This window comes from Pelecanus crispus, chromosome 11, assembly GCF_030463565.1.
Source record: "Pelecanus crispus isolate bPelCri1 chromosome 11, bPelCri1.pri, whole genome shotgun sequence".
Taxonomy (NCBI): Eukaryota; Metazoa; Chordata; class Aves; order Pelecaniformes; family Pelecanidae; genus Pelecanus; species Pelecanus crispus.
This window is the reverse complement of record NC_134653.1, coordinates 28,078,823-28,094,972: the sequence shown is the minus strand read 5'-3', so window position 1 is coordinate 28,094,972 and position 16,150 is coordinate 28,078,823. Positions and strand designations below refer to the sequence as shown.

The window sequence follows — 16,150 nt, the reverse complement described above, 5'->3', positions numbered from 1 at the left end:
AGGGATTTCAATACTGAGAATTAAGCACAATGGAATGGTCAGAAGGTGTATATTAAATTTTGTGGGACCTGAGCATGATGCAAATGGTACAGAATTTTACAGGGAAAAGGACAATGCTCCCAAGGCACGGGGGAGACCAGGAGAACCTGCAGGTCTCTGGAACAGCAGAGGGAGGGCAGTGACAGCCATGGTCGTGCAGAGGGCACAGGAGCCTGCCTCAGCCCCACAGCCAGCCAGGAGGGAGAAGGGCTGAAAGCCTTCCACGGCTTTTGGAGTCTGTGTCTCACGTCCTATTGCTCATTGTCAGCAGGCACCATTGCTGCTGCTGTCGTAGCTACCACAGTAATAGACAGCCTCGTCCTCGGCTTGGACCCCACTGATGGTTAACGTGGCCGTGGAGCCGGACGCAGAACCAGAGAATCGCGAAGGGCTGTCCGAGGGTCTGTCGTTGCTGTCATAGATCACAGTGACAGGGGCACTGCCAGGTGCCTTCTGCTGGTACCAGCCACCATAAGCACAGCTGCTTCTACCCCCAGAGCTGGTGATCAGGGCCGTTTGTCCCAGGTTACTGACACCAAGGCATTGGGAGAGGGATGGGACCCACTCCCCAAAGGCCATGATGCCACAGAGAGACCCAGAGCCCTGCACACAGAGTGCAAGGTCAGAGTGTGGGGGTCCTGCAAGGACAAGTGGCAGCAGCAAGAGGAAGGGGAAGGGCAGAGTCAGTGCCTCCATCATGCTGACCAGCATTGCTGCTGTCGTAGGCACCACAGTAATAGACAGCCTCATCCTCGGCTTGGACCCCACTGATGGTTAACGTGGCCGTGGTGCCAGACTTGGATCCAGAGAATCGCGAAGGGATGCCCGAGGGTCTGTTGGTGCTCTGGTAGATCACAGTGACAGGGGCACTGCCAGGTGCCTTCTGCTGGTACCAGCCAGCACCATAGCTGCTGCCGCTGCTAAACCCAGAGCAGGTGATTTGGATGGTTTGTCCTGGGTTTGCCGAAACCGGGGGCGGCTGAGTGGGCGCTGCCTGGACCAGGGAACCTGGAGAGGGAGAGGAGAGAGTACAGCCCTCACTGGGGATGGGGAATGCCACAGTCAGAGGAGAACAGACCCGGACACAGTCATAGGCACAGTTGGCGAGCAGAGCCCACCACAACGCATCCCAGCACAGAGGCAGCTCTGGCAGCAGCAGGAGGACATGGTCATCAGTAGCAGGAGGCAATGGGATGGGCGAGAAGGCCACACTGTGAACTTTGTAAGGACAGGAGCAATGCTCCCCAGCCACAAAGTCACCTCCAGGTCTCTGGGACATGAAAGGGAGGACAGTCACAGCCATGATCGTGCAGAGGGCACAGGAGCCTGCCTCAGCCCCACAGCCACAACTCTGCTCGGGCAGGAGGGAGAAGGGCTGAAACTCTTCCTTTGCTTTTGGAGTCTGTGTCTCACTTCCTATTGCTCATTATCACCAGACACCATTGCTGCTGCTGTCGATGCCACCACAGTAATAGACAGCCCCACAACACAGCCCTCCCTGGGCAGCGGGACGCGGCCCTGATGCCCAAAGGCCATGATAGCACTGAGGAAAGTGAGGAAACAGGGAGCCACACGCAGAGCCCTGGGGCCCTGCAAGGAGAAGGGGCAGCACGAGCTGTATGTAGCTGCCAGTAGAAAGAGGCAGTGGGGCTGGGGAGAAGGCAATGGCATGCCTGCTGTAGGGACAGGCACGAGGTGCCCACAGGGCCAGACTCACCTCCTCCACCATGAGGCACAATTGGGAGGACATTTACAAGCATCGCCTCATAGAGGGGACACAAACCTGCCTCAGCCTCACAGGCCTGCTCAACCATGAGTGAGAAGGGCAGAAAACCCACCTTTTTTAACTCCCCTGTAGCTTGCTTCCACATCTCTCTGTGTCAGTACAACAGCATCACTGCTGCTGTCCCTGCTACCACAGTAATAGACAGCCTCGTCCTCGGCTTGGACCCCACTGATGGTTAACGTGGCCGTGGAGCCAGACGTGGATCCAGAGAATCATGAAGGGATGTCCGAGGGTCTGCTGTTGCCGTAGTAGATCACAGTGACAGGAGCACTGCCAGGTGCCTTCTGCTGGTACCAGCCAGCATAATCATAGCTGCTGTAAAGCCCAGAGCAGGTGATCTTGACAGTTTCTCCCACGTTCGCCGACACCGAGGACGGCTCCTGAGTCAGCGCTGCCTGGACCAGGGATGCTGGAGAGGGAGAGGAGAGAGGGGAGAAGATGGGGGTGAGCCAGGGCCCCACCAGCACAGCCCTCACTGGGGATGGGGAATGCCACAGTCAGAGGAGAACAGACCCGGACACAGTCACAGGCACAGTTGGCGAGCAGAGCCCACCACAACGCATCCCAGCACAGAGGCAGCTCTGGCAGCAGCAGGAGGACATGGTCATCAGTAGCAAGAGGCAGTGGGATGGGCGAAAAGGCCACACTGTGAACTTTGTAGGGACGAGGACAATGCTCCCCAGCCATGGAGTCACTTCCAGTGCTCTGGGACACGAAAGGGAGGACAGTCACAGCCATGGTCATGCAGAAAGCACAGGAACCTGCCTGAGCCCTCAGTGCTGAGTTCTGTGTCTCACTTCCCCATTACCCAGTGCCCTTATCACCCCAGTCACCACTGCTGCTGTCAGTGCCACCACAGTAATAGACAGCCTCGTCCTCGGCTTGGACCCCACTGATGGTTAACGTGCCCGTGGAGCCAGATGCAGAACCAGAGAATCGTGAAGGGATGTCCGAGGGTCTGTTGGTGCTCCCATAGATCACAGTGACAGGGGCAGTGCCAGGTACCTTCTGCTGGTACCAGCCAACAGCACTGCTGCTGCTAAGCCCAGAGCAGGTGATCTTGACGGTTTCTCCCACGTTCGCTGACACCGAGGATGGCTGCTGAGTCAGCGCTGCCTGGACCAGGGAACCTGGAGAGGGAGAGGAGAGAGGGGAGAAGACGGGGGTCAGCCAGGGCCCCACCAGCACAGCCCTCCCCGCGCAGTGGAGCAGATCCCAGCCCAACTCATCCCAGCACAGAGGCAGCTCTGGCAGCAGTGGGAGGACATGGTCATCAGTAGCAAGAGGCAGTCGGGTGACAGACAAGACCACACCATGAATTTTGTCGAGGCAGGGACAATGGTCCCCAGCCGCAGAGTCACCACCAGTGCTCTGGGAGAGGAAAGGGAGGATATTCACAGCCATGGCTGTGCGGAGGTGACAGGAACCTGCCCCAGCCCCACATCCACAACTCTGCTTGGCTGTGAGGGAGAAGGGCAGAAAACCTCCATTTTTAACTCCTCTGCACCTCACTTGCAAATCTCCCTGGCACTCCCTATCCCGGTTTCTGGCAGCTCTCCTCACAGGGCCCCAGCACTCTGGCCTTGGCCTCTGTGTGTCTTGCTCTGGCTCCATGCGTGGCATTGGGACCTTATGGAACAGGGGCCCCGTGCCCGTCTCACTGCCCAGGGAGGGCTGTACTCCTGCGGTGCTGGAGGAACGGAGAGCAGAGCCCAGCACAGCACTCTGCCCATGCTGTCCCTCACTGCTAGCACGGCTTACATCAACTCCAGAGAGCTCTCCAGCCCCTGCCACAACCTTCACGGCTTCTGCATGGGACCCTGCCCAAGGCACCCCATGCTCACAGGGGAAAGCAGCTCACGCAGACACAGGGCCTGTAGGCACAGCAGCTGTCACCAGGAAGGGTGCGCATCAGCCCTGAACTGGCAGGCAGCCCAGGGACCAGAGCAGGATGCCCCAAGATGATGGAATGGCTTCTCCCAGCTTCTCTGAGCCACAGGACAAGACATTTTGCAGGCAGGAGCAACCAGCCACAGCGCAGCTCTGCACTGCCAGGAGCTGTGCCACTTCCACATCCTCCAGCACCACTGCCAGGATCGCTGCCACCCTCGCACAGCGGACAGCAACAGTCAGCCCAGAGCACCCAAACACCCTTTGGGGCACCGGGATGCTGATCAGCACTGCCGCCCTGGGCACCACAGGAACAGAGCGCCTCGTCCTCGCCTTGGAACCCAGTGATGGTTAATGTGGTTGCGTAGCTGGACCAGGATTCAGAGAATCGCGATGGGATATCTGACGGTTTTTGGTTGTTGTTGTAGATCACAGTGACAGGGGCACTGCCAGGTGTCTTCTGCTGGATCCAGCCACCATAAGCACAGCTGCTGCTACTCCCAGAGCAGGTGATCGGGACCGTTTGTCCCAGGTTACCAACACAAAGGCAGGGGCAGAGGGATGGGACCCACTCCCCAAAGGCCATGATGCTACAGAAAGACCCAGAGCCCTGCACACAGAGCGTGGTTGTCCTGCAAGGACAAGTGGCAGCAGCAAGAGGAAGGGGAATGGCAGAGTCATGACTCCATCATGCTGACCAGAACTGCTGCTGTCGTAGCCACCACAGTAAGAGAGCCTCGTCCTCGGCTTGGACCCCACTGATGGTTAACGTGGCCGTGGAGGTGGAGTAAGATCCAGAGAATCATGAAGGGATGCCCGAGGGTCTGTTGGTGCTCTGGTAGATCACAGTGACAGGGGCACTGCCAGGTGTCTTCTGCTGTTACCAGCCAGCATAGCTATAGCTGCTGCTAATCCCAGAGCAGGTGATCTTGACGGTTTCTCCTGGGTTCACCGACAGCGAGGGCGGCTGCTGAGTCAGCGCTGCCTGGACCAGGGAACCTGGAGAGGGAGAGGAGAGAGGGGAGAGGACGGGGGTCAGCCAGGGCCCCACCAGCACAGCCCTCCCCGCGCAGCGGGACGGGGCCCCTGTGCCCAAAGGCCCCGGCCGGGCGCAGTGAGTCTGGCCAGGGCACCTGAGCTGTGGGCGAGCACCGCGAGGAGGAGAGGGGCCCAGGCCATGGCGCGATCCCACCAGCTCTGTGTCCCCACACCGATGGGGTTGTGTCGCGGACCCCAACTCCCTTTTAAGCCCCATCCAACCCGGGCCATGGCCCCTCCATGCAAATCGGACCCTGTGCTCAGGGACAGATCCTACTTGGACCGCCCAGAGCACAGAGGGGCCGGGGCAGCACCAGCTGCAGGCAGCTCTGGGCACGTGGCACGGGGCAGAAGCTACGCCCTTCTGCCCCCCAGACCCAGATGTTGAGACAGATCCCCCCATTCCCGCCCTCCTACCCTTGATTGGGTGGGAGTGCCGATCTGTTCGAGGGTAGGATGGCCCTGCAGAGGGGTCTGGACAAGCTGTATCGATGGGCAGAGGCCAATTATATGAGCTTCCAAAAGGCTAAGTGCCAGGTCCTGCATTTTGGTCACAACAACCAGATGCAATGCTACAGGCTTGGGGAAGAGTGGCTGGAAAGATGCCTGGCCGAAAAGGACCTGGGCGTGTTGGTTGACAGCCAGCTGAACATGAGCCAGCAGTGTGCCCAGGTGGCCACGAAGGCCAACAGCATCCTGGCTTGTATCAGGAATAGTGTGGTCGGCAGGAGCAGGGAAGTGATCGTGCCCCTGTACTCGGCACTGGTGAGGCTGCACCTCAAATACTGTGTCCAGTTTTGGGTCCTTAGTAGAAGAAAGAAATTGAGGTGCTTGAGCGTGTCCAGAGAAGGGTAACAAAGCTGATGAAGGGCCTAGAGAACAAGTCTGAAGAGGAGCTTTTGAGGGAAGTGGAATTGTTTAGCCTGGAGAAGAGGAGGCTGAGGGGGGACCTTATCGCTCTCTACAACTACCTGAAAGGAGGGTGTAGTGAGGTGGGTGCTGGTCTCTTCTCCCAAGTAGATAGCGATAGGATGAGAGGAAATGGGCTCAAGCTGCACCAGGGGAGGTTTAGGTTGCATATTAGGAGAAATTTCTTCATGGAAAGAGTAGTCAAGCATTGGACCAGGCTGCCCAGAGAGGTGGTGGAGTCACCATCCCTGGAGGTGTTGAAAAAAATGGGTAGACGTGGCACTTTGGGACATGGTTTAGTAGGCATGGTGGTGTTGGGTTGATGGTTGGACTGATGATCTTGGAGGTCCTTTCCAACCTTAATGATTCCTAGTTTTTATTTTCATTAAAAAATAATCCAGCCACCAAGCCAGGAAACATGAGATTATTACTCTACCCTTAACTGGTTTAGTGGTGGACGTGGCAGTGCTAGGTTAATGGTTGGACTGGATGATCTTAAAGGTCTTTTCCAACCTAAACAATTCTATGATTCTATGATTCCAGCTGTGGCCTTTCTCCCTGCGTGGCCCTTCTCCTTTCTGCCCATGGGCTTGGTGAGCAGAGGAGCTGGTGCCAAGCCCCACGCCTTCGAGCTCTGCCCCATAGCCCAGCGCCCTCCGGATGGGCTCAGGCCTCTCACGAGCAATCCCCAGGGCACATTGTGCTGCCTGTGGGGCAGCCCCAGTGGGCAGGGTCCCTGGGCATGGAGCCGCAAGCTCCCCTGTCCTGCAGCCCTTGCAGGTAGACTGTCAGCTGCCCGGGCTTCCCACCAGCAGGGCCTTGCTCCCCCAAACTCCTCATCGCAGGGTTTGAAGGTGAAGCTTTGTCCTGGCCCCTCAGCTGGCAGCACGGTCCTGCCTATGTGATGGGGCCGAGGTTTCAGCAGCCTGAACTCCCCCACGGTGATGGCCAGGAGCAGCGCAGAGACCTTCCTGCAGGCAGGTCCTGCCCGAGCACAGCCACGCACCCCCACCTGCAGCCCAGGCCAGCTGGGCTCCTCCAGCCTGCAACCAGCTGCGCTGGCCACCCCGCACCCATGGCACCACCTACCGCTCCTCAGCCCACACCTCCCCCTGGCCAGGCCTTGCATGTGCCCACAGCACAAGGGGCTCTGCAACAGCCCACACAGCACGCATCGCACTGGTGCGTGGCTCCAGACGGAGCCCTTTGGCTGCAGGAGCCATCGCATGTTTCCGTACCGCTGCTCACACAGAGCCGTGCCAGCTGGGCAGCTCCAGGCCAGTGAGAAGCCCGCCAGCAGCCACAGCACCTCACAGCATCTCCAGGGGAAGGTGAAAGGCTGGTGGGGAGCAGCTGCCAGTGACAAGGGGGGTCCTGTTGCAGTGAGGGACAGAGGCAGGAGCAGGGTGGCTGGCACTCATCCCCTCCCCAAACGACAGGGGATGGGCACAGGCCTGGGGCTCTAAGTGACAGCTGAGCCAGGACACCAGGCACATGCCATGTGCAGCACAGGGCAGCAAGGGCAGGGCCATGGTAGGCACCTTCCCCACCATCAAACAGGGACAGCAGACTCCTAACCGGCCCCTGCAATGGCGGGAGATTTTTGTATCACTTCCCCATGGCTCCATGTCTCCTGGGGTTGATTGCTGCTGCTGCTGTCGATGCTACCACACTAATAGACAGCCTCATTCTCGGCTTGGACCCTAGTGATGGTTAACGTGCTCGTGGAGCCAGACTTGGATCCAGAGAATCGTGAAGGGATGTCCAAGGGTCTCTTGTTGTTGTAGTAGATCACAATAACAGGGGCACTGCCAGGCTTTGTATACTACCAACCAACATAATCATAGCTACTGCTGCTAATCCAAGAGCAGGTGATATTGATGGTTTCTCCCAGGTTTGCTGACACCAAGGATGTGCTGCCTGGACCAGGGAACCTGGAGAGGGAGAGGAGAGAGGGGAGAAGATGGGGGTCAGCCAGGGCCCCACCAGCACAGCCCTCCCCGCGCAGCAGGACGGGCACGGGGCCCCTCTTCCATAAGGTCCCGATGCCACGCAGGGACCCAGAGCAAGACACACAGAGCCCAAGGCCAGAGCTCTGGGGCCCTGTGAAGAGAGCTGGCAGAAGCAGGGATAGGGAGTGCCAGCGTTGGAGAAGGGCCCCGCTCAGGGTTTGGGCACATTAACGGGGAGCAGAGCCCTGGGCAGCCCAGAGCATCCCAGCACAGAGGCAACTCCAGCAGCAAGACGAGGATGGGGCTGCCAGGAGCAAGAGGCAGCAGGGCTGGGGACAAGGCAATGCCATACCTTACGTAGGGACAGACACAAAGTGCCCCTGGCCCCAGAGTCAGCTCCCACACGGCACGGTACAGTCAGGAGAACATTCACAGTCCCGATTTTCTCTGCCTCCTCACCCCGAGTGGTGCAGGGGAATGGAGGTTGTGGTCAGTTCATCAAACATCATCTCTGCTGCTCCTTCCTCCTCAGGAGATGACCCCTCATGCTCTTCCCCTGCTCCAGCATGGGGTCCCTCCCATGGAACACAGTCCTCCACAAATTTCTCCAAAGTGAGTCCTTTCACACGGGCTACAGTTCTTCATGAACTGCTCCAGCATGGGTCCCTTCCACGGGGTGCCGTCCTGCAGGAGCAAACTGCGCCAGCATGGGTCCCCTATGTGGGTCACAAGTCCTGCCAGCAAACCAGCTCCCCAGGCTGCAGATGGATATCTGCTCCACCGTTAAACTCCCTGTGCTGCAGGGGCACAGCCTGCCTCACGAGGGTTCTGTGTCACAGTGGGGTTTTTTTGTCTCCCCTTCTTAAATCTGCTATCACAGAGGCGCTACCACTGTCGCTGATGGGCTCAGCCTTGGCCAACAATGGGTCCATCTTGGAGCCAGCTGGCATTGGCTCTATCAGACATAGGGGAAGCTTCTAGCAGCTTCTTACAGAAGCCACCCCTGTAGCCCACCTGCTACTGAAACCTTGCCACACAAACCCAATACAGGGAGAAGGGCAGAAAACCACCATTTTTAACTGCCCTGTAGCACACTTCCACATCTCTCTGTGTCGCTACAACATCATAACCACTGCTGTCGGAGCTACCACAGTAATAGACAGCCTCGTCCTCGGGTTGGACCCCACTGATGGTTAACGTGGCTGTGGAGCCGGACACGGATCCAGAGAATCGCGAAGGGATGTCCGAGGGTCTGCTGTTGCCGTTGTAGATCACAGTGACAGGGGCACTGCCAGGTGTCTTCTGCTGGTACCAGCCATAGCTGCCACTGCTCCCAGAGCAGGTGATCTTGACGGTTTCTCCTGGGTTCACCGACAGCGAGGACGGCTGCTGAGTCAGCGCTGCCTGGACCAGGGAACCTAGAGAGGGAGAGGAAAGAGGGGAGAAGACAGGGGTCAGCCAGTGCCCCACCAGCACAGCCCTCCCCACACAGCGGGACGGGGCCCCTGTGCCCAAAGGCCCCGGCCAGGCGCAGCAAGTCTGGCCAGGGCACCTGAGCCGTTGGCGAGCACCGCGAGGAGGAGAGGGGCCCAGGCCACAGCACGATCCCACCAGCTCTGTGTCCCCACGTGGAAATGGGGCTGTGCCCTGGACCCAACTCCCTCTTAGGCCCCCACCTGCCCGGGGCACGGCCCCTCCGTGGAAATGGGGCCCCCAATGTTCACTGGCAGCTCCTGTCCCAGCGCTCCCCCTGCCCACTGCAGCCACCTCTCGGGCCCACCAAAGGCACCAAGATCACGCTGGGCTGCCTGCTCCCTGGGCCTCTCAGCTGGGAAAACTGGGTCCTGCTTCACAACAGGGCACCACAGCCACGTTTCTCTCTGGAGCCACAGGACTCTGAGCAGCTGCATTGAGGTGTCCGGGCAAATGCTCCTCAACTCTGCTTCTGTTAAGCACAACCTTAGCCAAGACATGTGCCAAGGGATGGCAGAAACACCCCGGCATCACCCGCCCCTAGACCATCCCTCTGTGGCAGCACAGCTCCTCCAGCCACGCTCTCCTTCCCCATGGGGCTCTGAACCCAGCCCAGCACAAGCCCGCAGCGCACCCCCACCGCAGGCTGGTGCTCCGAGACCTCCCGGGCCAGGATCCCTCCGGCAGCACAGGCGCTCCCGCTTCTCTACAGCACCGCGGGCACAAGGAGCAGCGCCCCAGCCTCTGGAGCATGAGGGCAAACGCCCAGCCCCACACACCTGCACAGAGCTCTCCATACCACCCTTCCCAGACCTGCCGCTGCCTTTCCGTGCTGCTCCTAAGCAGGAGGTGGCATGGGTCTGCCGAAGCACTTTGAGTCCTTGGGCATGTCTGACAGATCCCAAAACGCTTCAGGGCTGCATCTCAGGAAGCAAACAGCAGCCTCCTTTCAGACCTCGGAGCCCCCTCACACCAAATGCCAGCCCACCTTCACCTTTTAGAAGCATAATGAACAGGGCCCAGACACATGAACAGAGGCATTTATTATTCTGTGCTCCTTTCACCAAAGAGGTTCAATGCCAAGCTACCACCGCCCTCTGTGACTCCCTCAGGCCAGGAACAGCAGCAGCTCCTGCTTAGACACAGGACATTTCCCACAGGCCTCTTTCTCTTAATCAGCAGCTTCTTCTGCTTCAGCTTCTCCCTTGGAACCAAGACGAACGTGGGGGACTTTGTTGGCTGGGTTTTCTTCTCTTTGTTTTCTTGGGTTTGTTTTTTCAAAAGCTCACAAGCAGTAGTGTCGCGGCTGCTTTCCAGTCCCACACGCCGCAGCAGCAGCTCCCCCGCGTGGCCTGCCTCCACTCCGGCTTAGCGGGAAAGAGAAGGGCTGGAAGGCGGTGGGAAGTCAACAAGCGGGTTTGAACATGATTCCGTGCTTCTTGAACTCAATTCTTTCTACTTTCACATCATCCTCAACTAGCTGGTATACATAAGTCACAACTGTGGAAGCCTGGATATCCATCAGTACAAATGAAGGGATGACGTCCCTGGAAAGAAAACATACTTTGTCAGTCTTCCCGACGAGCTTACACTTCTTGCTATTCACGTACCTTATGCTTAGGTATTCTAACACACCTGGTTGCCAAGGGCTGCAGGGATCTGGGAAGCACTGCCGTTTGCAGGCACTGACAGCAGCGTCTCAGGCAGAGTCGCGCTTAGCCTGGAACAGCCCTCAAGGCTACTAAACAGCCTAAGCCACGTCAGGCTCAGACATTTAAGCTGGCAGTGCCTTCAGAAGTCTGATTTCCTACAAAATAGTAGCACGCAGCTTCTGGGAAGACATCAGGAGGCAAAAATGACTTCAAGAAGCTGCTGCAAGTCACCCCTCTGCGGGCCCAGGAAGCAGCCCCAGACACAGCAGTGCCAGGCTGTCGTGCCCAACACGTGCGCTCAGTAAAACCCTCGTAGTGGAGGAGGCCTGCTGCGTTCCCCAGGAAGGGAGAGAGCTGCCCTGCTGCTCCTCACAGCACCTTGCCAGCACTCTGCAGCACAGTGGTCAGACACTTGCAGGTGAATGCAGACATTTCAGGTAATGCCTATGGGCTCTGCTGTGCTGGGCATCTCAGGGCCCCCTCACTCACATTTCCAAAGCACTGTAGGCTCCTGTAGCTGATCCAGGGTTGATGTAGAATTTGTTTTCGTGTTCAAATGCTTCAAATCTGTGCGTGTGTCCAGAGATGAGAATGTCCACATCCAGCTGCCTCTGCAGCAGTGCCAGGCTGGCCATGTCACCCCAGGGAATAACTTGGTGGCCGTGAATCAGCCCAATTCTGAACTGCCCCACAGTTACAACTTTCTCTTCAGGATAATTCAGGCTCTGAGAAGGAGAAAGACACAGCCTACAAATCAGCCCTCACCTACACAATTCAGGCTCCTACATTCCAAGACACAGACCTGCCTTTCATTATTTGAGAACACAAGGTCTCTTTCAACATGCAGACCCACTGGATGCTTGTACCACACCCCAGCAAGAGCAACTGCAGAGCAAGGAATGAGGAGTTTGCACAGAGATTAGGAGCCTCAAGGCTACCCAACAGTAACTAAACACACATAACACAAGTCCCCAGTTCCTGCAACTACACAGCCAGCTGGGGGACTTCAGCAGCCTCACAGCAAACAGACTTGTGCCAGAGTTAACATGAATCAAGTGCACATGCTACCCGCCCCCAACCGGTCCCCCTTGCTGCAAATGCAACAAGAAGGGTCTAGAAAATAATTTTGTTTTTTCAGTCTTACTCATCCCTACTTTCTATCCTGGTGAGTCACAGTTCAGGAATTGCTAATGCTGAAGGACTCCCCCAGGTTTCATCAAGACAACCACAGCATACATGAAGGCAGGACAAAGAATAACAGCAGCAAGAACATTACCTCAGAGTCCCCCCTAACAACGTGGATGTCCCCAGCCAAAGTCCTGAGGTAGTCATAGCTCTCCTTTGTGCAGAGGTTTCCTGTACACAAGATGTGTTGAATCTTTCCTGGAACTAGCAGCTTCTTGAACTTCACTGGTAGACCACTGCACCGGTGTGGGATGTGAAGGTCCCCTAATACTAACACCAACTTTGCACACAGCAGGAGGAAAGAGACAGCATTTTAACCCAGGTTACTTAACATAATGTACAAAACCTTTTTGCCACTCCAGGGCGTTTGCAAAGTCTGGCAAACCATTACAGGCCCAGCAGGGATTTCTTTCAGATTCAGCTTTGAGGAAACAAGCCTTCAGCGTGCCCGAGACACACAGACAGGCCAGCCTGCTCCCACCCGGGGAGAGCCAGGCGCTCTGCCTCCCCCGTGTAGCCGGAGGTGAGGGAATGCGCTGTCCAGGGAGACCAAGGCGGCGGGCGCCGCCGCAAAGGGGCGAGCCAGACCAAGCAGCCGCCCCACGCTGAACCAACGGGCTTGGGGCCGCTGCTCCGGCCCAGCCCGGCGGTGTAGGGAAGCGGCCCCAGGCCCCCTCGGCCGCCGCTCACCATCCTGCTCCTCCGCACAGCGCCGGGCACCCCGCTACTCTGACGCGCGCTGAGGTAACCAGGAAGTGACGCCCCTCTTTTTCTCCTCCCCCAAGCCAATGGCAGCGCCAGCAGCTCCCCACGTGACGGCGGCGCCTGCGAAGGGCCCTAACGCCCGCCCCCCTGCCTGCCCGCAGTGCTGCGCATGCGCAGTGCGGAGGCGCGGCCGTCGCCCGTGCTAGGGTGCGAAACGCTTTGGTGTGTTTCCGCCCCCCCCCCCCCCCCCCCCCGCCGTTTTTAATGAAATCTGTGGGATTTTTGTGGAAAAACGTATTATCTTTCTGTGTGAAAACGTTCCTATAAAGTACCCACAAGTGCCCGTGTGGTTAAGCGTGTCCTTTTCCCCTCGGAAGCTATGGGGGACGCCGGGCTGTGCGGGGCTGTGGGGCGAGGGGAGGTGGTGGCGTGGGGAGACGGGGGGGTGAAGGGAGTCAGGGGCCGGGGGGGGAGGCTTTGGGAGCCGTGAGGAGGCGTTGAGGGTGCTCCACACGGCGCGGGGACAGGCCTGCCCGTGGGCAGGGCACTGCAGGCAGTGGCTGCAGTGGGGGTACCTGTGGCGGGGGTCTCCAGCTCTCAGGGTAAGATGGGCTCTGCCAGGGGTGGGTGACAGCTCCTTCCAGGCCCAAGAGATCCCACCAAACTCCATGTCATCGTGCCTTTGGCTCACCCTCCTAACTCGGGTAGCCCAGGGCATGGTGCCATCCCCGCAGAGAGATGCCCAAGGGGCTCCTCTGGACACTTCATACATGACACAAGCCGCGTGACTAAGATTAACCTTTATTATCAGGTGAGCCAAACTGCGCAGAAGCCCAAGCCAGGATCAAGCGCACGTTGTGCCAAGCGCTGGAAGAGCCCAGGAAAGCCAGGCCGTGGCACAGCTCTCCATCCTCCCACCGCAGCAGGAGATCCCTGCTCCCGTGTGTTCCTGGGCTGAGCCCTGGCAGGACTCGCACTATGTCAGGCTGTCTAATGCTCCATGGGGGACGTTTGGGGTCGAAGAGGAGGTTGCTGGCCCTCACAGCACAACGCAGGTGCTGCTGGGCTTGCTCAAGCATGCAAGAGGGTCTTTTTCCATTCTTCCTAGGGCTGCCGTTCTCCCTGTTGAGGGCTTTGCGTCAGGGTTGCAAGGGAAAATGCAGAAAGCTTTTGTTGCCCGTTTCTAAAACCTGTTGAAGGCATATGGCAGGGAGCAGTAATAGTTGCCGTTGTCTTCATGGCAGGCGGATGCAATGATGAGGATGCAGGCATTGCTGGCGAGGTCTTTGGTAGCAGAGAAGCGGTCAGGAATCTTGGCAGACTTGTGCTTGTCTCGCTCAGAGTTGTAATAGAGCAGATACCTCAGGGAGTGCCCCGGGCGCTGCTGGTACCAGGAGATGCCAAACTCGCTGATATTATACTGGGGGCTCAGGGTGCAGGACAGCCGAGCGGTCTGCCCAGGCAGCACCGACACGGAGGACGGCTGGGTCAGCACGGGCTGAGCCCTGGAAGCTGCGCGCACCAAGGATGCAGTTACTGATGGACTGAGCCGTGTCCCCCATCGCCCTCAGCCCCAAAATGTCCCCCTGCTCCCTTGAGGCAACCCCATTACCCAACCTCCACCCTGCTCATCACACCACACAGCCCTGGAGCAAAACACCCTGCTCAGACTAACATCCCCCTTTTACAGCCCCGTCCTGCCCACCACCCCGCAGTGCCCCCCCAGACAGCAGCTAGCTCAGCCACACCACCCTTACCTGTCCCCGCCGTCCCCAGCAGGAGCAGGACCACGAAGCCCAGGGCCATGGCAGGAAGCAGAGGAAGGAAGGCTGTTTTGGAGAGGGTCTGTGGTGCTACACGAACCCAGGTTGCTGTGCTGCTGGTGCCGGTGAGGCATATGTAAATGACACAGGGGGCTCAGGGACTCCAGCTCGCTTTGCTGCAGCTGGGCTTCAGGGAGGGGGGCTCGGAGCAGTGGGGCGAGAGCTGAGCATTGTGACCCACCGCCCACCTTTGCCCCAGGCTAGGCCATTTCCTCCAGGTGCATCGATGCACGCACAGCCCACCCAACTACCCTCTGCCCCGGGCACTGGGGTTCAGTGGGGAGGCATCGCTGGCCATCTCTCCTCTCTGATGGGGGGAGCAGAGAGGTTTCCCTGTGTCTTACACTCAGACCTTTTGCCTGGGGCCCTCTGCCAGCAGGTGCGCAGGAGGCCAGGAGCCTGAGCCACACCATGCCAAGGATGCCCTGTGGTAGCAGCAGGCTGGGAGCCAGCTGCCTCTGCTGCCACCAGTGAGAATGAAAGACAGGACATGCCAGAGCCCCCCTAGCAGCTGTCTCATCGCAGAAGCACTATAAGGAAAGTTGCTGCTGCCTTCTCCACGCAGCTCCGTCACTGTGACAAGAATGACCACCCAGCAGCACAGGCTGGGAGCTGCCGAGACAGTGCTGAGAGCGCTGCCTCCTTGCCAGGGCTGCCTCAGAAACCACAGCCACAGGCAAGCATGCGGGGGTGGCTGCTAAACTCAGCTGCAAGAAGGCATTTCCCAAGGGAGCCAGCGCAGCAAGACATGGCTGCAGCACAGCTGGTGCCTTGTGCAGAAAGAGAGCAGACCGTTACAGCAAAAGGCTCCCAGACTCACCGGGCGTAAAGCCCCTCCTCTCTGTAACACCCATCACAGGGCCCAGAGACGCCACATTACAGAGTCAGCCACAGTCAAGGGCTGGCCTCCCCCCAGCACGTCTCTGCACCCTCCAGCCACCAGCCCATGGCAGTGCTTCGCAGCAGGGTGGTCAGCAGGCACTTCACAGTGTCCCATAACCAGGGGCTACCTCCTGCCCTCCACAGTCAGGCTCAGGCCCCCCTGCCCCGATGCCACCACATCACCACCCAGGGATGGCCCTTTCCCTGCCCTCTGCAGCACCCAGCCCTGCTCCCAAGGTGTCCCCAAGCCAAAGATGTTTGCAAGTGTTTCCTGACGTGACTGGCCCATGCGTGCTCTCAGTTTGAGGGGCAAATGGAGCTCTGAGACAGAGCCCTGCCTCGTGAGAACACCCCAGCACCATGTCTCTGGCACAGGCAGATCCCGAAGAGGAAGCACCACCATCATCCAAGGATGCAACACAGCAAGCTGGACGCTTGCTTTGCTGTGCCACGCTACAGTGCTCTGAACAAGGGCTGATGCACCCAACAGCTCATCTATTTTTTCCTCATTCGCTGTCAGTTGGTCTAACAAAAGCAATTACCCACACAACCTTGCCCAATTTACTGTGACACAGCCTCCCTTAGGGGCAGTGAGGGGAAAATGAGACTGAAAGGCAGTGACTGCGGCAATCAGAGCAACTATAACACAAATGCCACGGAGCTACTGCCTTGCAGTAGCAAGTTGCCAGTTAGACCTGGTGGGACTGTACAGCACCTTGCGCAGCTGGGCTGCAGGGGCTGCTGCAGTACAGGAGGGCAGCAAGGGCTGTTGTACACCTGCCAGGGGGATGCAGAGCACATAGGTGCCACACAGCA

The 16,150-nt window shown here is 58.4% G+C and overlaps 2 protein-coding genes and 1 gene segment (V, D, J or C); all 3 read right to left on the bottom strand.

Annotated features, from left to right (window-relative positions):
- Window positions 1-7,334: 7,334 nt before the first annotated feature.
- LOC142594570 (Ig lambda chain V-1 region-like) lies at window positions 7,335-9,884 on the bottom strand. The segment is given in 4 exon segments: window positions 7,335-7,487; window positions 8,656-9,032; window positions 9,167-9,230; window positions 9,867-9,884. Coding segments are annotated over 4 exon segments (612 nt in total).
- Window positions 9,885-10,492: 608 nt separating this feature from the next.
- LOC104023838 (vacuolar protein sorting-associated protein 29) lies at window positions 10,493-12,225 on the bottom strand (the record flags this gene model as incomplete). Its single annotated transcript, XM_075718951.1, has 3 exons — window positions 10,493-10,634; window positions 11,229-11,464; window positions 12,016-12,225. Coding segments are annotated over 3 exons (588 nt in total), but the record flags the coding sequence as incomplete, so codon positions are not given.
- Window positions 12,226-13,543: 1,318 nt separating this feature from the next.
- LOC104024141 (V-set pre-B cell surrogate light chain 3) lies at window positions 13,544-14,486 on the bottom strand. Its single transcript, XM_009482781.2, has 2 exons — window positions 14,387-14,486; window positions 13,544-14,141 (listed from the first exon to the last, which is right to left on the bottom strand). The coding sequence occupies exons 1-2, from the start codon at window positions 14,433-14,435 to the stop codon at window positions 13,813-13,815; spliced, it is 378 nt and encodes a 125-aa protein (XP_009481056.1). The 5' UTR covers window positions 14,436-14,486; the 3' UTR covers window positions 13,544-13,812.
- Window positions 14,487-16,150: the final 1,664 nt, after the last annotated feature.